Below are 20656 nucleotides of genomic sequence, written 5' to 3'. Positions count from 1 at the left end.
TATTTTAATGGTCTGTCAGGTGCATGAATGTTTATAATTGTTATATCTTCTTGCTGTATTGAACTTTTTATTAATATATAATATTCTTCTTTATCTTTTGTAACCTTTCTTGATTTAAAGTCTACTTTGTCTGATATTAAGATAGCCACCTCTGCTCTCTTGGTTATTACTTGCATGGAGTATCTTTTTCCATCCTTTTACTTTTAATCTGTTCTTGTCTTTGGATCTCAGGTCTTTGGCTCTTTTTTTTTTTTGGGCTGCGTTGGGTCTTTGTTGCTGCACATAGGCTTTCTCTAGTTGTGGTGAGCAGGGGCTACTCTTGGTTGCAGTGTGCAGGCTTCTCACTGCAGTGGCTTCTCTTGTGAGGTGCGTGGGCTTCAGTAGTTGCAGCATGTGGGCTTAGTAGTTGCGGCTTGCAGGCTTATTAGTTGCGGCACATGGGCCCTAGATTGTGTGGGCTTCAGTAGTTGTGGCGTGTGGGCTCTAGGGCGCGCAGGCTCAGTAGTTGTGGCTCGCAGGCTCTAGAGTGCAGGCTCAGTAGTTGTGGCACACAGGCTTAGTCACTCCATGGCATGTGGGATCTTCCCGGACTAGGGATCGAACCCGTGTTCCCTGCATTGGCAGGTGGATTTTTAACCACTGCGCCACCAGGGAAGTCCCAGGTCTTTGGCTCTTGTATAGCATATAGTTAGATCATGTGTTTTATCTTTTCTGCCAGTCCCTGTCTTTTGATTGGAGTGTTGAATCATTTACATTTAAAGTAATTACTGGTAAGAAGGGACTTACTTCTGTAAGTTGATCAACATAACAAAAAACTCTGCCCCCTTAACAGCTCTGCTGCTGTCACAAAAGTACATTTTTATACATTGTGTGCCCCAAAACATAAACTAATAGTTTTTTAAATGCCTCCTAAGTTTTGTAGAAGACAAGATGTGGAGTTACAAACCAAAGTTACAGTAATAATAGCTTTTAAACTAATTTTTTTAAAAAGATATTTTATTTATTGGCTGCATCGCATCTTAGTTGCAGCACACTGGATCCTCGTGGCACGCGGGCTCTTTGTTGCGGCACGAGGGCATTTCTCTAGTTGCGGCGTGTGGGCTTCTCTCTAGCTGTGGCACGCAGGCTCCAGAGCACGTGGGCTTTGTAGTTTGTGGCACGCGGGCTGTCTAGTTGAGGTGCACGGGCTCAGTAGTTGCAGCACGCTGGCTTAGTTGCCCTGTGGCACGTGGGATCTTAATTCCCCCACTAGGGATCGAACCTGTGTCCCCTCCATTGGAAGGTAGATTCTTAACCACTGTACCACCAGGGAAGTCCCTTAAATGAATTTTTTTTCTTTAAATGTATTAGTCTCTTAAATGATGTAGAAAACAAAAAGTGTGGTTACAAACTATTGTTATAACACTAGCTTTTCTAATGGTCATGTATTCACCTTTTTGAGATCTTTATTTGTGCATGTAGCTTTGAGGTGCTGTCTGGTGTCCTTTCATTTCACCTTTAGGACCCTTGAGCATTTCTTACAGGGTAAGTTTTTTTTTTTTTTTATAAATTTATTTAATTTATTTTTACTTTCGGCTGTGTTGGTCTTTGTTGCTGCACGCAGGCTTTCTCTAGTTGTGGTGAGTGGGGGCTACTCTTCCTTGCGGTGTGCGGGCTCCTGATTGTGGTTGCTTCTCTTGTTGCGGAGCACGGGCTCTAGGCACACGGGCTTCAATAGATGTGGCACGCGGGCTCAGTAGTTGTGGCTTGCGGGCTCTAGAGCAAGGCTCAGTAGTTGTGGCGCATGGGCATAGTTGCTCCATGGCATGTGGGATCTTCCCGGACCAAGGCTTAAACCCCTGTCCCCTGCATTGGCAGGCAGATTCTTAACCACTGCGCCACCAGGGAAGCCCTACAGGGTAAGTTTTTGATCATGAACTCCTTCAGCTTTTATCTATCTGGGAATGTCTTAATTTGTCCCCCACTTTTTTTTTAATTGAAGTATAGTTGATTTTATCTCCCCCACTCTTGAAGGTCAGTTTTGTCAGATACAGGATTCTTGGTTGACAGTATTTTTCTTTTAGTACTTTGAATATATCAGCCCACTGTCTTCTGGTCTTCAGAGTTTCTGATGAGAAATCTGCTGATAATCTTGTTGAGGATCCCTGTGTGTGATGATTCAGTAATATCTGGGTGCTTTCAATATTCTCTCTTTGCCTCTGGCTTTTGAAAGTTTGATTATCATGTGTTTTGGTGTGGGTCTTTTTGAGTTCATCTTACTTGGAGTTTTTTAAGCTTCTTGGATGTTTATATTCATGTATTTACACTTACATTGTTTGTTTTCACATTTGGAAAGTTTTCAGCCATTATTTCTTCACTACTCTCTGTGCCCCTTTCTCTGTCTTCCTTCTGGGATGTCCACGCTGTGCTGGTGTGTGTTTGTCTGCTTGATGCTGTCCCACAGTTCCCTTGACTCTGTTCACTTTTCTTCAGTCTTTTCTTTCTGTTCCTCAAACTCGATAATCTTCATTGTCCTGTTTCACGTTCACTGTTTCTTTTTTCTACCTGCTCAAAACTGCCTTTGAATCCCTCTACTGAATTTTTTTTGTTAATTAATTTATTTATTTTTGGCTGCGTTGGGTCTTCGTTGCTGTGTGCGGGCTTTCTCTAGTTGTGGTGAGCGGGGGCTACTCTTTTGTTGTGGTGTGCAGGCTTCTCACTGCAGTGGTTCCTCTTGTTGCGGAGCACAGGCTCTAGGCGTGTGGGCTCAGTAGTTGTGGCTCACGGGCTCTAGAGTGCAGGCTCAGTAGTTGTGGTGCATGGGCTTAGTTGCTCTGCGGCATGTGGGATCTTCCCGGACCAGGGCTTGAACCTGTGTCCCTTGCATTGGTAGGCGGATTCTTAACCACTGCGCCACCAGGGAAGCCCTGATTTTTTTTTTTAATATTTGTTTTATTTATTTTATTTTTGGCTGCATTGGGTCTTAGTTGCAGCACGTGGGATCTTCTTTGAGGTACACAGGATCTTTGATGCACCACGGGCTTCTCTCTAGTTGTGGCGAGCAGGCTCAGTAGTTGCAGCACACAGGCTCTCTATTTGTGGCGCACAGGCTCCAGAGTGCGTGGGCTCTGTAGTTGTGGCATGCGGGCTCTCTAGTTGCGGCTTGCATGCTCATTAGTTGTGGCACGTGGCCTTAGTTGCTCCGTGGCATGTGGGATCTAAGTTCCCCGATCAGGGATCAAATCTGCATCCCCTGCATTGGAAGGTGGATTCTTTACCACTGGACCACCAGGGAAGTCCCCTCTACTGAATTTTTCACTTCAGTTACTGTACTTTTCAGCTTCAGAATTTCTTTTTGGTTTTTTCAGGTTTCCTGTCTCTTTATGGATATTTCCATTTTGTTCACATGTTATTTTCTTGACTTTCTCCACATCTTCCTTTAGTTCTTTGAGCATCTTTAATACAGTTGTTTTTGTCTAGTGTATCTGCCATTTGGTCTTTTTTAAAAAAACTAATTTTATTTATTTATTTTTGGCTGCATTGGGTCTTCGTTGCTGTGCAAGGGCTTTCTCTAGTTGTGGCGAGTGGGGGCTACTCTTCATTGCGGTGTGTGGGCTTCTCGTTGCTGGGGCTTCTCTCATTGCAGAGCATGGGCTCTAGGTGCATGGGCTTCAGTAGTTGCAGCACGCAGGCTCTGTAGTGTGGCTCACGGGCTCTAGAGCGCAGGCTCAGCAGTTGTAGCACTCGGGCTTAGTTGCTTCGTGCTGCCATTTGGTCTTTTTCAGGGACAATTTCTGTTGATTTGTTTTTTCTCCTTGGAACAGGCCATATTTCCTGTTTGTTTGTATGCCTTGTGAGTTTTTGTTGAACACCAGACATTTGAATCTAATATTGTGGTAACTCTGGAAATCAGATTCTCCCACTTACATAGGGATTGCTTTTTTTTATATACTGTTTTTGCTTATTGGTGGTTGTTGTTGTTGTAGGCTGTCGCTGTGTTGAGGATCAGCCTGATGTGTGAACTTAATGTGTTACTCTTAGGTCATTTCTGAGCTTTTTGCTGGTACACGCAGTCACTTTCTAATTTTTCCCATGTAGGTAGTTTTTTTTTTTTTTTTTTAATGTCTGACACCAGAAAGGGGAAAATCAGAAAAAGAAGGAGGTTAAAAGGTGGTGCCAGCCCTTTAAATCCCCTGGCAGTCACTTCAGCCTGAGGTGCAACAACAACAGCTGTGATCAGAAGCAGTGATCAGTCATCAGAGCACAGATCCCTCATCTCTGGAGACCAGGGTCCTTTTTGCCCACGCTTGTTTCCACAAGCTGTGTGCAAGCTGCTCCAGGAACACCTGCACAGGCCGCTGGGTGGGGGATGGGCAGCTGCTACTATGTTGAGACCTGAAATTAACCACAGTTTACTCATCTAAGTCTTTCCCTGGAAGTTGTAAGCTTTGAACAGCCTCTAGAGTTACCGAATAGTTCCGTCAGATGGATTCTGCCAGTGTAGTGTTGTCCAGGTGGGCAGACCATTCCTGGTGCTTCCTAATCAGCCGTGTTCCCAGGACCCTCCCCTTGGAGCTAGTGAGTGTTCTTGGTTGGGCAGGCCTTTTCTTGTCTCAGTGTCCTTTTAAATAGAATTGCTCTTGTCACTTACAGATTGGACTCCCGAAGGTACATAGGGAAGGGCATAAAGAAATTTTTGTTGTTTCTCTGGGAAAAGATAATGCCATGGGTCACTTCACATTTTTACTTTTGGAGGGAGATGAGAATAGGCAGTAAGGAAAGTGCTCGTGACTTTAGGGAAAAATCACTATGAGAGGTTTGGGGGCAGACCCATAGCTTGTTTTGGTGAATTCTAGCTCCTTGGCTTTCAGGTGGCCAGTGCAGCTACTAAGGCCCTCTCACCAGCCCACTGACATTTAATGAGTGACAGCCACTGAGTACCAGGGAGGTGACGAGGCTCTGGAAGCAGAGTCTGCTTTCAGGGGGCTTGTGCAGACTTCCCAGTGTTCTCTGTTTGTTCCAGGACTCTGTTTAAGGAGAGCAGACGAGGCCATGGGCACCTGACGTCAATCCTGTGAGTGTCTCAGTGTTTTCACTTGTCAGGACTACTGGCATTTTTATCTCCTTCGTGGATCTCCTCTGAACCTTTCCTGTGTTCATTCCTTTGAACAGGGCCAAGAAGAAAGTAATGGCCTCTTCCAAAATGAAGATGAAGGTGAGTCAGCCTGCCCAGGTCACATGTCATCTTTTCTCATCTCTCTGCAGCCATGCTCCTGGCAGCTCATTGAACTTTGCTGGTCTTGTAGATAGCTCTTTGGGATTAGGTTGTACCAAGAGGCAGCCTGGCCCACAAAAGTGGCCTGGGGTCGACAGGGCAGAGACCTGAGTCAGGCCACTAGTGCCCTTCAGCCCCAGTTCTAGGAAACAGCACCCACCTGGTCAGTTCCTGGGGTCGTTGCGGGGTCAAGTGAGGTCCTCCTGACAGCCCTCTGAGGAGTGATGAGCTCTTGCAAATGTGAAAGTGTCACATTGTGAATTGTCCTAATCTCTTACGGAAGAGCACCATCCTAGTGAAGAGCAGGTGAGCCTGGATCTGCACCGGGCAGGGTGGGAGGCTTTGTCCAGTTGACTAGCAGACGCGGAGGGGAGTGTGACGGTTGGAAACTAGAGACTGGGAGATGACTTTGATGTGGCAGAGATCTCAATGTAGTAAAAACTGCCATTTCACCAAAATTCTTGCCAGTTCCTGAGGCTTTGTAGTGCACTTCACCATACCTGAACAGTCCGAGGGAACAAGCATGCAGATCAGTTATTCCTAAGAGTCTGTTGAGCTCCTCCAACATCCTTAAGACTCACTGCACCAAGTGCTCGGGAGGCGGGAGTGACAGGACAGACCCCGTTCCTGAGCCCACGGAGGAGACAGGTGCCGGGGAAACCAAGGAGGGAAAGAAAACTAAGGCAGTTCCCCTGCCCCATGTCGTTTTTTGATTGTGGCTAGGAACACTGAGGTAGTGTGAGGGCCAATAGGGAGAACATCTCTTTGCTCGAGTCTTGTAGTTTTTCAGAAACAGAGCGAAGAGTTTCCCTGTGGAGGTGTGTGTGCATGCCTGGGTCAGCCCAGCCCCAGCCCCAGGCGTGGGCAGAGGGTGGCGGGGTTGCGGCATTTCCAAGTTCACTCATGCCTGGCACCTGCTCCTTTCTTCCCTGGCTTTGTGATCACACAGGAAAGCCCGCTGGTTTGTCTTGTATTCTCATGCGTATGTCCTGTCAGCAGGGCCAGTGTTGGCATCTTTGGACATTTGTAAACATCGGCCTTTCTGCTTTCCTTTAGGAATCATCGACTAAGCCTGATAAAAAGGTTTCCGTCCCATCAGGCCAGATTGGCAGCCCCCTTGCTTTGCCTTCAGAACACCTGGGAGGAGGCCTGAGCATTGGGGCTGCAAACAGGGAGCTCTCATCCCAGGCATCTGGCAGCCTTGCTAATCCTGCTCCTATCAACGTGGAGGACTCGTTGGATGGAGACTTGATCCGTAATTCGGCCTCCTCGTTGGAGGCTGTGTCCAAGGAACTGGCTGCACTGAATAGCAGAGCCAGCGGGAGCTCTGAGTTCACACTGCCTGCACCCTCAAAAGTGCCTGCAGAGAAAGTCGCAGGTGTTTTATGTACAGAAGAAAAAAGGAACTTTCCGAAGCCCAGCCCTTCTTCTGCCCCACCACCCTCTAGCTCTCTGCAGTCACCCCTCAATTTTCTGGCTGAACAGGCTCTGGCACTGGGGCAGTCCTCTCAGGAGAAAAAACCAGAGAGTTCTGGCTACAAAGAACTGTCCTGTCAGGCTACCCTCAGCAAGGGCCTGCCAGAAGTGCAGCAGTCCAAAGCAAAGCACCACAGTTTGCCACGGACGTCTCACGCACCCCAGGCAGGGGCTCCTGTGCCCAGCCCCCAGGTCAAAGTCTTTCATGCAGGCACTCAACAGCAGAAGAGCTTCACCCCCCCAGCTCCGTTTGTCAGTAAGCTCCAGGGCCCAAAGCCTGCCTCCCCTCAGTGTCACCGTTCCCTCCTCCAGCTCGTCAAGACAGCTACCAAAAGCCAGAGCTTCCATCCTTCCACGCCAGTGTCTTCAGGAGGCACACCAGCCTCCAGCAGCAGCTCTCATAAGACCCCAGCCTCGTCCTCCACTGCCCTGAGCCATCCAGCAAAACAGCACTCAGCCAGCTCTTCAGGGCCGTCTTACAAGAACAGTCCCTTTGCCGGCTCTATCTCCAAGCACGGGGTTTCTTCTGGCAGCTCTTCCTCTGGAGGAGCACCAGTCCAGAGCTCTGCTTCTGGGAACCTGCTCCCTGCTGTGCAGCCTCCCTCCACAGGACAGTCCGCCAGCCGACCCATCCCAGGCTCTGCAGTGAAAAAACCACCTGTTTCCCAGAAGTTGACCCTGGTGGCCCCTCCAGGTGGTCCAAATGGAGATTCTAGTGGGGGGACCCAGGGAGTGGCCAAGTTACTCACCTCCTCCCTGAAGCCCAGTGCGGTGAGCAGCGTGACATCGTCTACCTCCTTGCCAGTGAGTACCTTGAAGCAGCCCTCCCCTTGTGGGCCTTGTGGGCAGGGCTGCTGGCCTTGCTGTGGTCAGAGAGTGAGATCTGACGCTGAAGGTCAGGTAGGAACAGAGCCCGGAAATTGGAAGGAGGACTGAGCTTCCTGTTTCCAGGTTTCTACTTTTCTGGTGGCAGGACTCCCAGGCAGAGCCTTAAACTTCTCCTTGGGAGGACGAGTGGAGGGAAAGGACTGGTCAGCACCATGTTTGCAGGGAGGCTATGGATCTGGATGGCATAGAATGAGCTAGAAAACTTTCCTTTCATAGCCTCCTGCCTGTCCATCTCTCCAAGCAAGTAAATGAAATGCATACTGTCTCTCAGATCATTAGTTATGTGGAGATATTCATGCCCTAGGAAGATCAGTACCTTCTAAGAATGATCCTTTGATTGGGTTTGGAAAGACTCTGTAGGTCAGACAAAGGTGATTTGACAGAGTCCAGTGGTTTATGAGGTTTGCCTCTAGGTGATTACAAGAAGTTTGGATGCAGGTTGGGAAAATGAGAGCGAGCTTATTTTTTTCTCCATTTTTCCAATATATAAGACAATCATGTGGTTGCAAAGGACAAAACTATAGAAAGGTGTGTTGAGCAAAGTTTCGCTTGCCTGTGCCCTCCTCCTACACACCCCCTGTAACTGTTCCTTAGTTTCCAGGTTTTTCCCGTTTCTTTCTAAAAACAAAGATTAATACTTACAAATGTGTGTGTGTGTATATTTTATGGATATAAGTATACACATACACATATTCCTATATACTTATATTTGTGGGTATCCTTCCCTTTCTTTCTTGCACAAGGAAGGCATATTTAACACCTGCTTTTTAAAATGAACTCTGTTCTGGGAGCCCTTCCATGCCAGTTCACAGAGACTGTCTTCCTCCTCCCTTTGGGGCCGCAGTGGAGGGGGTTCCTTCACAAGGGGTGGCTTACGTGCATATGTCCCCCCAGGTATGCTAACAGGTTTGGTTTGTGAGTGAGCTCTGTATGGGGATGGAGTGCTGATCCCTTTGTGTGCTTCCTCCCCAGAAAGGAACGAGTGGGGCTGTGCTGCTGACCAGCTCCTCACCCTTAAATCTACTGTCTTCATCCTACAAGGCAGGCAGCCCAAAGCTGCCTGGGGCCTTGAACTCGAACCCCTTGGGAATTATCTCCCAGCTCCCCCTCCACGTAATCTCCTTTAGTGCTGACTCCTCCGCTAAAGCAGGGGTCTCCAAGGATGCCATCGTCACAGGCCCTGCCCCTGGGACGTTCCACCACGGCCTTGGCCACAGTAAGTGTCTCCTTCCTCCCCACACTGGCGGTAAAGAAGGTGCCCCAGTGCCTCTGTGCGACCCACAGGTTCTGTTGTCATGTGCTGGGTTCCTGTGTTTGTCTGGTGTGTGATCGTGGGCAGCCTTCCCGGGGACCCTGCTGAGCCACCCCCTTGGGGTTTCCATCCAGAACCAGTGCAGTAGGTCACCTGGGGCTCTGGAGCACCGAGGCTGCTTTCCACTCCTGTCTTCAATGTGTGTGCTTTGTTCTTCTCTCCCTTCCTGTTTCCTCTCAGGTCTCCTGGCTGGCTTGCACTCCAGCCCGCCCCGCGGAGCACCTCTCCCACACGCTGCCGTGTCTACCCACATCCCACAGAGTCTGCCAGGTAATTTCCAGGTGGTCAGAGTGCCACATGCACTGTGAGCCATTCCCCTCCCCCATCAGAGGCCTTGTCTGCTGCCAAGGACGTAAGTGTCTGCCTCTCGTTGTCACGTTGTGTGGGTTTGTCCTCTGAGGCTCGGCTCTGGGGGTACTCAGACTGAGGGACACAGGCTCTGTCTACCGCTGTGACATCTCCCGGGTCAGCCTTGCCCTCTGTGATCACAGAGGAAGTCATGATGGCCACAGGCATCATGGCTGAGGAGTTCCCCACCCATAGCTCAGCATTTCCTCTTTAATTAACAAAAACTAGAGGGGTAATGGTGCTGATTTCCCAAGGGCTAGTTGGGGCACTACCGGCCTTTAGGTTCACACTGCTACCCCTTCTAGGGGGTACCAGCTAACAGAACACTCTAAGTTTAGTTTAAGTAAAAGGGAAAGTCCAAGTAGCAGCAGCAGGTGACAGTGGCAAGGCTTCGGGAGGGACCCTTATCCCTGATGTCAGCATGTGTCCAGGAGAGGAGCAGCTTTCTCTTCAGTCCAGGTGTCAACGCAGAGATTTGGGATCACGACGTGACTGAGGCAGCGTTCCCTGGGTCTCCTCTCCATAGAGCAGTGCCTTTCAGAAAGGGACTGGCCTACGGCCCTAGGTTCATAGCTATGAGAAGACGGCCCTGAGCCAGCACCTGCACAGTGAGTGGTCTGCCTTGCCCTGTCCTGGGACCTTGGCCCTTAGGCACACGTAATGCAGTACTGCTGGGAACCCTCACGGGATCTCTGTTTTAGCCTGCTGCTCTTCTTACTACTCTAGACCTGTTCCAGAAACGACCTGGGGGCTACATTGCTCAAGGGAGAGCCATTCTTGAGGAAGCCGAGCCTGGGTAGCCCTGGTGGACGGGTCCTGGGTAGATGTAAGGCGGGGAGCTGCCCAGCTGGATGTGCCTGGGACCTGTCGTGCTGAGAGCTTTGGCCCCGTGTCCGCCTCCAGATGTGCCGTGGGTCCCTGGCCCTGTGTCCTGAGGCTGACACGTTCATAGTGACTGCCAGAGGCCAGCTGGGTGCAAGAATGGATTGTAAATCCCCAAGATGGAAATGTTGCTTTTTCAGAGAAAGAAACGGGGGTGCTAAGCCTGTATCAGCAGTTACTCCGTTTTCCTCTGGAGAAGCAGTCAGATGCAGGGACTCATTCCACAAGCTGGTGGTCACAGAGCCGTCCAGGCGAGAGCTTGTGGCTGCTGAAAGATTGCACTTTCTCTGCTTTCTGGAACACTCTTTCAAACAGAAAATAATTGAAGAGCCATTGAAAACATGACCATTGATCTGTGGTATTTTCAGCAAAAAAGGGAAAAGCGTTTTCTTGTACCATTTCCTGCCTGTTTTTCCTCTGGGTGTTGAAACGCTATCTGAAAAGCATCTATGCTAAAACAGGCTATTTGAATATCTCTCTTTTAGACATTCTTTGCGTTGTAGGATTACATTGAGTGATTGTCAGTGAAAAGCTGTCTGCTTGTTCCAGCTGTGACTTGTATCTGCTTTGCTTTCTTTCCCACGTGGACTCAGAATGCTAGTGCCTTTGAGCTTGTCCTTTTAGGACCTGAGTGTCTTTGATGGTGTGGATGCTCACTGTGCTTTTCAGTCTTCACTATGGAGTCCGGCTCTGCCTGGGGATGACAGCTGTGGCTGAGAACTGGAGTGGCCCGTGTTGCACAGCAGAGCCGCGGTTCTGTGAACACGGTGCTCAGCCAGCAGCTGCCCTCCCAGTGCGCGGCACTCTGCACCACTGCAAGGAGCAGCACACTCAGATAACCTGCCAGCGTGTCCGGCTCCTTTGAGCCTTAGAACATTCAGTGTTCAGGGGCTTTTGCTATTTAAGAAGTGATCCCCTTGAGGTTTGGTTACTGCTGCCTTAAGGGAATCAGAGATCCTGAAAATCTTACGCTCTGTTTTTGCTTACTCTTTTTCAGATGCTTCTCAGCTTCATGGGAAAGGGCCCAGTGTACCACGGAAATTGTGACTTTCAAGGGAAAGGCTGGAAGCTGAACGAGTAGGTCTCGGAAGTCGGATAATAACTATGCTCTTTCTGCCATTGATTTTCTTCTGGAGAAGGCATGAGTGCTAAGTGGAGCGTCTCTTGGCATGTGTGATGTGCCTTCAGTTAGGCGAGCAGCCCTGTGCTTCTCTGGAGGCCCTGACCAGCCTGGTGCTCCAGGCCTCTCGCTCTGTTGCAGACAATCGTCGGAGGGGCAGCGCTAGGCTGGGGAGCGCGCCGGGTCGTGTTCAGAGTTCTGGTGGCGGGGCAGAGCAGGTGGCGCGGCGCACCTGTGCTTCACATCTGCCCGACCCCCTCACATTTGGTCAGAGTACCTCATGGCACCCTACTGGTCGGGGCTCCTTCTGGCCACAGTGGGCTCCCTGGATGGTCACGGTGTCCGTCCATCCTCAGGCTGTGTGCTCAACAGGACAAACCCAGGTAACATCACAGCTGGGAGATGCACCTTGTTCTTTGAAAAATACACCCAATGTGTGCTCATCGTGGGGGCCCGTCTCCACTGAACATGACAATGAAGCTCTTTTAGAGAAAAGACCTTTGTAGATTCAACAATTGTGGTAGGATTTTTAAAGACACTTATTTTTGGCTCAGTTTTCATCCTTACCATTAAATGCATTGGATAGAATGGGACTATTCTTCGCAAGTCATGTTGTTCCTAGGAAAACATAATTCCAGTGCCTTTATGGTGGAGCAGAATTAGACACACATCCATTCAGCTCTCTGAGTGGATCTCAGATGAAGACCTTTTTTAAAGATATGTCTGTATTTAAGACATAGTTTGAGTTTTTTATGGTTGCACATCATAATCTGTGCCGTCCTGACTTGAAGGTCATCTGGGCCCACAAATCCCAGGTCCCAGTTCAGCCAGGGCCCCCACTTTGTTTTTCCAGAGTTCATACAGGTGGACTGCAGAGCCCCAGAGCCCTTCTTCATCTCTTCGAGGGCCAAGGATATGAGGGGTTCCAAGTCGCAGGTAGACATTCCAGTTTATTTAAAAACTATTCTCAGGCAGAGCTGCAGGAACAGGCCTCTGTGAAGCATCTGCCTTGTAGAAACAGGCCTGGAGGTCCTGGCTCTCCAGGCAGCAGGGCTATGCATTGACTTCAGGGTGACATGCTGACGAGCTTGGAGAGCACGTCAGAGACAGATTGGGACAGTTACCCGGATCTCAAGTCATCCCACTGTTCCCACTCAACCAGTGGCTGCTTCACAAAGATTTTTACGGCACTTGCCTGTCCTGTGAAGTCTGAACTGACTGCTCTAGCTAAGTGATTTGTGATACGTTGAGAGTAAACAGCCTCCTCAGAATGTACGCCTGTGTGGAGACACGGGCAGCTCTCTTGGTTCCTGACTCCCAGGTTACAACGCTTGGTAACTCACGATTCACACAGAGTTTGCCTGGTTTCCAGGGGGAGCAAGACCTCTGCCAGCTAGTCGGCCAGGCCTGTGCTCTTTTTTTTACATAAAAACCAACATGTGTTTCACATTGGGCTAAGTGGATTCCTTATCCCTTTATTATATCTATTTTTTGCAACTTGGGTTTCCAGTTTACAGAATAGTCTTAGGTAGTAGCAAAAGAGCCAAAGAAGAGATTTGTATTGCTGAGCTCAGAGCCGCGCAGAGGCCGTCCGTGAACGCTGAGCAGCAGGAGAACACCCTGGTTCCCTTCCCTGCAGTGCTCCCTCCTCCCCGAGCACCACTGAGTGTGCGGCTGGAGCAGGATACCCTCATTCTTAGGAATCTAGTGATGCCTCTTGCCTCAGGGAAACGTTTCTTTGATGGGGAGTTTATGAGGTTTCTTTTCCTTGTTGATGCTTTATTTGTGGTAACGAAAGAGTGAATGACTTAAAGAGCCACGGCAAGGCAGGTCTGTTGGCGGAGTGGGCTTATGGGCCACGGCGCTGCAGGGCTTTCCTTGCCGGCGTTTCTTGGGTGTGAAAGGGCTGTGGCTTTCATGCAGCGACTATGTTGGTGTTGGGGGTGGTGTGGAAATTGTTAATCTTGTATAAAACCACCCAATAAATTGTTTCAAGGTTTCCAAAACATCATTTCTCATTTATTTCCTTTTACCATATTTGCAAGTAATTCTTTCTCCCATAGGAGCTGGTATGTAGGGAACATTCATTTTGGCTAAAAGCCAAGAGGGTGTTGGAGACTAAGCCTCACATGCAAAAGAGGAAGAAACACACCATGATATTAGAATCAAGCCACCAGGTGTTTATTTTTGCACTATAAATAGAGTTCCCTATTACTTCCCATTTTCTTACATAATACGTGAGATACAGAGGACCCGAAATTTGTTTGGTAGAAAATCAACTGTGGAGTTTACTAAATGGCAGTGAGATAATAAGCAGGACTAGGCACCGAATCTAAGGCTAACAGCAACACAGTCCACTAGGAAAGTACTTTAATTTCAAAACGTGAAACGTTCCCCAATGGTGCGTTTTCTTGGGACAGTATGGCTTGACAGTTAAGCTTCATTCGAGCACCAGGGTCAGATGCTGTTCTGGTTTCTTTGCGCCTTTTCTGGCATAGAGCCCAGATCCGTCTCCCCAGAAGGCCTCTGATGAAGAGTCGGCTGAGCCAGAATCCCGAGGGGTGTGAATGCAGGTTGCAGGCCTGGGGAGCTGTTGCTTTGCTGAAGCAGGGAAGCATTTCTGCCCTAGAGTTTCCCGTGCTGGGGTGTGGAGGTCAGTGCTGCATGGAGTGGGCTTGTCCACCCCAGTTGTTGGTCGTCGTGTGCTTTCGCAGTTTTCAGTTGCTTCCAGGTATCACACCTGGAAGGAGTCTGTTTATGGGACTGTGTGGGAAAAGGAGAAAGAAGAAGGGCACTGCGGGTTTGAATCATCGGGAGATGAAGCAGGTCACTCACCTGGTTGGATGACGGTTCAGCAGGTGCCTGTCCCGCTTGTGGTTGAGCTGTGCTCTGAGCAGCTGGGGGACACACGGGGTTCTGCACGGATTAGGAGCTGCACGGGGCCAGGGAGAAAAGATACCAAGGAGAGTACTGGGCAGGAGAGAGCCAGCATCTGCTTCCAGGAAGGTGAAGGTGGGGCCGTGCCTACTTCTCCCCGGACACCAGGACGGCCAGCTCCTGGATGGACATATCCTTGTTGATGTAGCGGTCGTACTGGGCAGGGGTCAGTCTTCCGTTCTGTAGGGCCTCTTCGATGGAGAACTTCTTGCCAGACTTCCTGTCATGGATCACAGAGGACTCCCCGTTGGGACCCTTGACGGAGATTTCCTCCCAGTCGCACTCCTGGCTCCTGAGTTTCACAAACATGTTCCAGTTGATGAGGCCAGCCCGGTGGGCTTCCTCTGGGGACAGCTCGCGGCCCGAGTCGGGGTCGATGACCACGATGGAGCGCCGCAGGTGGTTCTCCCTTTGTTCCCGCTTGATGGCCACAGAGCCCAGGCGTCGCTGCAGCTCGTCGATCTCCAGGTCTTTGTCTCTAGAGAGCTGCCTGAGGTCATCCAGCTCCTGCTCCAGGGACCGGAGGCGGCAGTCGAGCTGCGCCCCAGGGTCTGCCGCCACCGGCATGCTCCTTAGGCCCTGTGTCTCCGCCACCGCCATCTCGATTTCGGACTGGAGCCTGCGGGCCTCGAGCTGCAGGCTCTGCCGCTCCAGCTGCAGTTTGTGGTTCTCTTCCCTCAAGAAATCCAGCTCCTTGGATGACTTGGAGTTACAGAACTCCAGCTCCGACAGCTTGGCCTCCAGCTGGCTCACCTCTGCGTCCAGCTCCCTCTTGCTCTGGCTCTCCACCTCCAGGCTGCTCTTTAGCCTCTGAATCTCCTGCTCGGTGTCACCTCTCTCCACCTGGATGCTCTTGGAGAAGACCACTTTCTCCTTGACCTCCATCTTCTCTAGGTGCTCCAGCTTTTTCTTCAGGGTCTTGAGCTCATGCTCCAGGACCTGCCGCCGGTGCCGCTCTTCCTCCAGCTGCAGCGCGAGCAGGGTGTGCTCCCGGGCCTGCTGGGGGTCCTGCTGCAGCACCACCTTCTGCTTGAGGGTCACCTTTTCCCGGGCCTCCCCCTCCTCCATCTGGGCCAGCTGCTGCTTCAGGTGCTGTACCTCCAGCTCGGCCTCCCTGCGTGTCTGCCGCTCGCGCTCCAGCTCCTCCAGCTGGCACTCCAGCTCTGCTCGCCTGCGCTGTAGCTGCTGCAGCTCCCCGCAGAGGCCATCGATCTGCTGCAGCTCCGCGTCGATGCTCTCGGTGAAGGCGTTCACCTCGGCCTGCAGGCCCGGCTCCTCCTCGTACCTGACGACCTCCTGCTGGACCATCTTCTCCTTCACCTGGGAAAGCTCCTCCTCCTTCTGTTTGATTTTTTCCTCCTGGGACGCCCTCTCTATTTCCAGATCCACTTGCTTCTTCTGTTCCTGTGACAGCTGGGCCCTCAGAGACTCCACTTCCTCTTTGGTCTGGGGGTCTTCCTGGAACTGCAGGATCTCCTGGACCACCTCCTTGGTCTGCACCTGGGGTTTGGCCTCTTTCAGGGACTGGATCTCCTGCTTCAGCTGGTAGATCTCCAGGTCACACCTTTCGATGAGTCTGCTCTTGTCGATGATCTCCTCCCTGAGCCTCTGAAGCTCTTTCTCCATCTCGGGGTCAGTCTTGTACTTGATGATCTCCTTCGTCACTTCCTTGACCTCCACCTGGGGGCCCCGCCTCCGGAGCACCTCCAGCTCGCTCTGGTAGCTCTTCAGCTGCTCCTCGGCCCCCCGGTACTTGCACTCCTGCTCGACCAGCTCCAGGCGGAGGTTGGCCACCTCACTCTCTGCCTTGGGGTCTGGCCGGACGATCTCCCGCACTTTTTCCTGCACGACCACTTTGGCATTTTCCTCCTCCAAGGCCCAGATCTTTCGGAGCAGCCCCGTTTTCTCCCTCTTGTTGGCACGAGCCTTGGCGGCCTCGTCCTCATACTGGCGTTTGAGGTCACCCACCTCCCTCTCGGTTGCCACATCCTTTTCCACCTTGAGCACCTCCTTGATGATGATCTTGCTCTCGGCCATGGCCCGCTCCTTCTCCAGCCTCTTCAGCTTGTCCTGGAGGAAGTGCAGCTCCTCCTCCTGCTTCTCCCTGAGCTGATGCTCCCGTTGCTGGTCCTCCTGCAGCTTCCGGAACTCTGCCTCCAGCTGGGGGTCATTCTGCAGTTTCACCACATCCTTCTCGGTGACCTTCTCCCGCACCTGGTTCTTCTCCTGGGCCAGGGCTGTGATGCGCTGCTGCAGGAGGAGCGCCTCTGCCTCCCGGGTGCCCTTCTGCCGCCGCAGCTCCTCCAGCTCCTCCCGCAGCCTCAGGACCTCGTTGGCCTGGGTTTGGTCCGGCTCGATGCGCAGAACCTCCTTGACCATGTACTCCTGCCCGCCGTCCCTGGCCTCCTGCTCCAGGGCGCATAGCCGCAGCTGCAGCGCCTCCAGCTCCTTCTGCAGCAGCTGGTTCTTGTGCTGCTCCTCCACCAGGGTCTGCTGCGTCTGTCGGAAGCTCTCCTCCAGCATGGGGTCTGGCACCTTCTTGAGCACCTTCCTCACCACTGCTTCCTGTGGGCTCTGGTTCTGCAGGGTCCGGATCTCCTCTTGGGCTCTCCTGACCTCATTCTCCAGCTGCTGCCTCCGCTCCGCCTCCTCATCCAGCTCCCTCTGAACCTTCCACGTCTCCTCTACTCCGGAGCCCGGCTTGCCCCTGGGCAGGGCCTCATGGCTCATGCCTGCCTCAGCCTGCTGGGAAGGAGAAGATAGCACAGGGTTAATGCCGGACTTTGCATGGCCCTACCCCACCTGGCCACCCGCCAGAGGTCAGACTGCTTGTCCTGCGGTCCCTAGGGGACCCCCTCAGTACCGGGTTCACTAGAGTCCTAGGCTTCCTTTTGAAAATGGTAAAACAACTAGTTTAAATGCATCCGGGAAAATATTTTAAAACCACAGAAGAGTGTGAAGCAGAGGCTGTCTGTCACCGCTGGTCCTGTTCGTACAGGATACTGTCACCTTTGAGACACGTATATTTTTGCATGTGACACGTATTTATTTTTTCCACACTAACGGTGTTGCCTGTTCTGCACCCTGCTTGTTGCACTTATGAGAGAATCTGCAGCGGCACAGAGAGTGCTACCTCGTGTGACAGCTTCGTCATTTTCCATTGTGTGGACAGACCCTGGCTCAGTCGCACACCCATTGCTGGTGAATACTGAGTTGCTTCCACTTTCTTAACTATTACAATGTTGTCGTTAACGTTTTGGGCTTTTAAAAATAAGTTACCTTTTTCTGGGTACTCAGCAAATGTTTGAGGGATGGGACACGTAGGTTGGACTCATGTCCACAGGGGCACAGGTGTGGGCTGGCATCTGCACTGGCGCCACCCAACCCTGTTCGCAGGGGGACATGCCCACTGGTTCACAGGCTGTTTCTCTGAGGCACAATGAGTCTTATTTCTCAGCTCTTGGGATAGTTTTGAGTAGAATGCCTTACTGAGATCCATTACCTGTCTCAGGAGATTCAGAGCAAACTCCAGATTCTGCAGCCTCTGTCTGTTGATGGCATTAACTTCCGTGAACTTGGCAGCAAGAGCCGTTTCCTACAGGAGAGCAGATAGGAGTCAACAGACTAAGCGAAGGTAAGCTGGACGGTGTTTGCAAAGTCTGGCATTTGGGGAGAGAGGGAACCTTCTTGCCCCTTCCTACCTGGAGTTCTACTACAGTCTCATCTATAGGAGAGAAAACTGGATTTTGAGTCAGAAGCCTAAACCCCCAGCAAGTAACCTTGAGCAGGTCTGTCTCTGAGCCTTAACGTGTTCGTGTATAGAAGGAGCCGATAACATCGGCCCTCTGTGTTTGTGTACTTACTTAGGGGGAGCAGGGGGAGTCCGTGGCTCTGGCTCAGATAAACCCAGCAGGCTGTCTTTCTAGGCATATCAATGTCACCACCCCAGAATAAGTTATCTCCTCTTACTGAACCTGTTGGCACCCAGGAGGGCTCTTGGGCCAGTTTCCCTATTGTGTGTGCGTCTCTGAGGCCTGCATGCCATGCTCTCTGGAGCGAGAGAACCCCGAGAAGGCCTGGCCTGCAGAGCTCACCTCTTCCCTCACTTTGGTGGCAGGGGACTGGAGCCTGGCCCTCTTGCTCATGTGGCTGCTTCTTCCATTCTCCAAGTCAAGGAGGGACCTGAGTTTCTCTGCTTCCAACTCGTAGTCCTGCGTGAGACAGACATGGCAGAGGGCAGACAAGAGCAGGTGAGACCAAAATGTTCTTGTGCCCCTTCCCGCTGACTGCAAAGGTCTTCTGCTCAGCCACACCCTGTTCTGCCTGCCAGGAGGTTTTGAGAACCATAGATCCGTCAGTGGTACGTACCTACATCCCTGAATAACATGTGCGACGAGAAAAAGTAGGCCCACAATCCCCCTCCGTCCCCAAAGCATGCTCCTTCCAGGCCTTCCCTGGCCTAGAGACCATGGCATTCTGCTTTCTTCATTGAACTCTGTACCATAAGAGTTATGGCTTTTCTCATGTTGCCTCCTCCTAATCCTCCTGTGGATCAGTTTGATGACTTTAACATCCATTGTGTGGTCAGGTGATAATTTACTAGCTGTTCCTCTGCTATTGGACATTTAGGTTATTTCTAGTTTGTCTGTTTTGCTATTGTAAATAATTCTGTTGTACAATGATTTTGTTAATCCCACATTATTATTATTTCATATTTTTTCCTTTAGGATAAATTCCCCCAGTTACTGCTTTACAGTAGAAAATCCTTCTCTGGTATTCGATGCCCAGTACCATCTTGTTTCCCAAAGGCCTGTGCCGGTTTGTGTGGCCGCCAGCAGTGCCTGAGGACACCCCGCCGGACCAGCTGGTGGGAAGAGGCCCTGCTGCTTTACACTCTGGGCAGGGTGTCACGTCTCACCTTGACAGCTTGCTGGTACTGCTGGGAGTGGGCGTAGACTTTCTGTACTTCCTCTTCCCTTCTTGCTATCTCATCTAGCAGGTTCTGTAAAACAACAGAGACTTTGAAAACCAAAAATTAAAAAAAAAATCCAAAACCTAGATAGAGTAGCTGGATTCCTTGGAGTCTGGAATTCTTCCGTAGCACAAAGTATAAGGAATGGCTTCCCTGTTTACATTTGTTTGTTACAAAAGGCAATTCTAAGGCCCTGTGAAGAAGGGCCAAGGAGATAATCATCTTTGGCAGGAAAGTTGTGTTTACTGAGTGCATCGAAATGTCAGGCACTGTTCTAGTATCTTTCTTAGATTATCTCACTGAATTTCCCAACATCCTGTGAGGTAGGCACCGTCCTCACCTCCTGTTTATGAACGGGGAAACCCAGGCACAGTGCGGCGCAGTGACTGGCCCGTGGGCGCATGGCTAATGGGGGTGGGAGCAGGATTTGAGACCAGGCTGTTGGGCTTCCTGTTCCTCGTCCTTCACCCCAAGGCCCTGCTGCCTTCTGGGGAGCCAGCACTCTGGGCTTTGGAAATGGGTTTTTCCCCGAGGGCTCCCCTGTGTCCCTGTAGCTATTTGCTTATTTAGCTGGCTTGCATGGAGTGTCCACTCTGGGCCAGGCCCTGTGCTGGGCACTAAGGACGGAGAGGTGAGGGAGACCCCGTCCTTGTTGTCAGAGACTCGGGTGCTGGGAGCCCGCCTGGTCAGGACCGCTGCCAGGCCCCCGTCCATGAAGGGGCTTGCTAACCTCTGACCCCCCTTGTGACCATCCTCCTGTGAACGCGGAAGTGGCCTTCTCACCTTCTGGTTGTTCAGCTTGGTCTCCATCTGGCCGAGGCCGTCTGTCTCCTGGGGCTCGTAGCTGGGGATGTGGGACAGGAACTGCAGCAGGCGGTCGCGGCCACTATAGAAGGCGTCGTGAGCAGCCCGGGTGCTCTGCAGGCTCTGGACCCTGTGGGGCAAAGCCCGTCAGGCCTTTGAGCTCTCAGGTCTCACTGAGAGCTGCCTGCCGTCCCTTTTTAAAGAGGTCATCAAAAGTAATTTAACTGGAAATAACCTAAACGTTCACCAGGACGGGAGTAGTTAAATAAATTATGGAATATTGTGTTGGGATACTGTGAGGCCTCTGTAAAGCGCAGGAAGGCCCGCCTGTGTGGACTCACAGGGATGCCCACTGTGAATTCTAGGACCTAAAAAACTCATGGATCCAAGGGAAAATCACAAGGGAGGTGAGGAAATCTTTTGAACTCACTGAAAATAAAAACATCAAAATTTGTGGGACACAACAAAAGCAGTGCTTAATGGGAAGTATGTAGTTTTAAATGCTTAGATAAGAAAAAAAAGAAAGCTTTCAAATCAACAATCTAAGCTTCTACCTTAAGAAAGAAAAAGAAGAGCAAAGTGGACTTAATGTAAGCAGCAGTAGGAAATAATAATGAGCAGATGTCAGTGAAACAGGAAACAGGAAAACAGGAGAAAGATCAC

At 50.9% G+C, this 20656-nt stretch overlaps 2 protein-coding genes across 11 annotated transcripts in view; one reads left to right on the top strand and one right to left on the bottom strand.

Annotated features, from left to right (window-relative positions):
- Positions 1–20227, top strand: part of UBN1 (ubinuclein 1) — a 44236-nt gene extending 24009 nt beyond the window's left edge. For 2 of the 3 annotated variants that reach the window (XM_089896196.1, XM_022594800.3), the window contains 6 exons: positions 5003–5053; positions 5152–5194; positions 6311–7534; positions 8591–8834; positions 9111–9200; positions 11158–20227. In XM_089896196.1, the coding sequence (XP_089752322.1) occupies positions 5003–5053; positions 5152–5194; positions 6311–7534; positions 8591–8834; positions 9111–9200; positions 11158–11207 (1702 nt within the window). In that variant the 3' untranslated portion in view covers positions 11208–20227. Of the gene's footprint in view, positions 1–5002; positions 5054–5151; positions 5195–6310; positions 7535–8590; positions 8835–9110; positions 9201–11157 lie in introns of those variants that run through there. The other variant, XM_022594801.3, reaches the window with a different exon arrangement.
- The window catches only part of PPL (periplakin), a 57001-nt gene continuing 49784 nt past the window's right edge, over positions 13440–20656 (bottom strand). For 4 of the 8 annotated variants that reach the window (XM_089896192.1, XM_022594799.3, XM_089896193.1 and 1 more), the window contains 5 exons: positions 19973–20123; positions 19136–19219; positions 18312–18428; positions 17720–17812; positions 13440–16962 (listed from right to left, as the gene is read on the bottom strand). In XM_089896192.1, the coding sequence (XP_089752318.1) occupies positions 14305–16962; positions 17720–17812; positions 18312–18428; positions 19136–19219; positions 19973–20123 (3103 nt within the window). In that variant the 3' untranslated portion in view covers positions 13440–14304. The remainder of the gene's footprint in view (positions 16963–17719; positions 17813–18311; positions 18429–19135; positions 19220–19972; positions 20124–20656) is intronic. The other 4 variants (XM_022594798.3, XM_089896189.1, XM_089896191.1 and 1 more) reach the window with 4 other exon arrangements.

Source organism: Delphinapterus leucas, chromosome 15 (genome assembly GCF_059928025.1).
Source record: "Delphinapterus leucas isolate spDelLeu-1000000601 "Yukka" chromosome 15, BTC_Dleu_Yukka2, whole genome shotgun sequence".
Taxonomy (NCBI): domain Eukaryota; kingdom Metazoa; phylum Chordata; class Mammalia; order Artiodactyla; family Monodontidae; genus Delphinapterus; species Delphinapterus leucas.
Note: the sequence above shows the minus strand (reverse complement) of the source record. Positions and strands in the feature narration are given on the sequence as shown.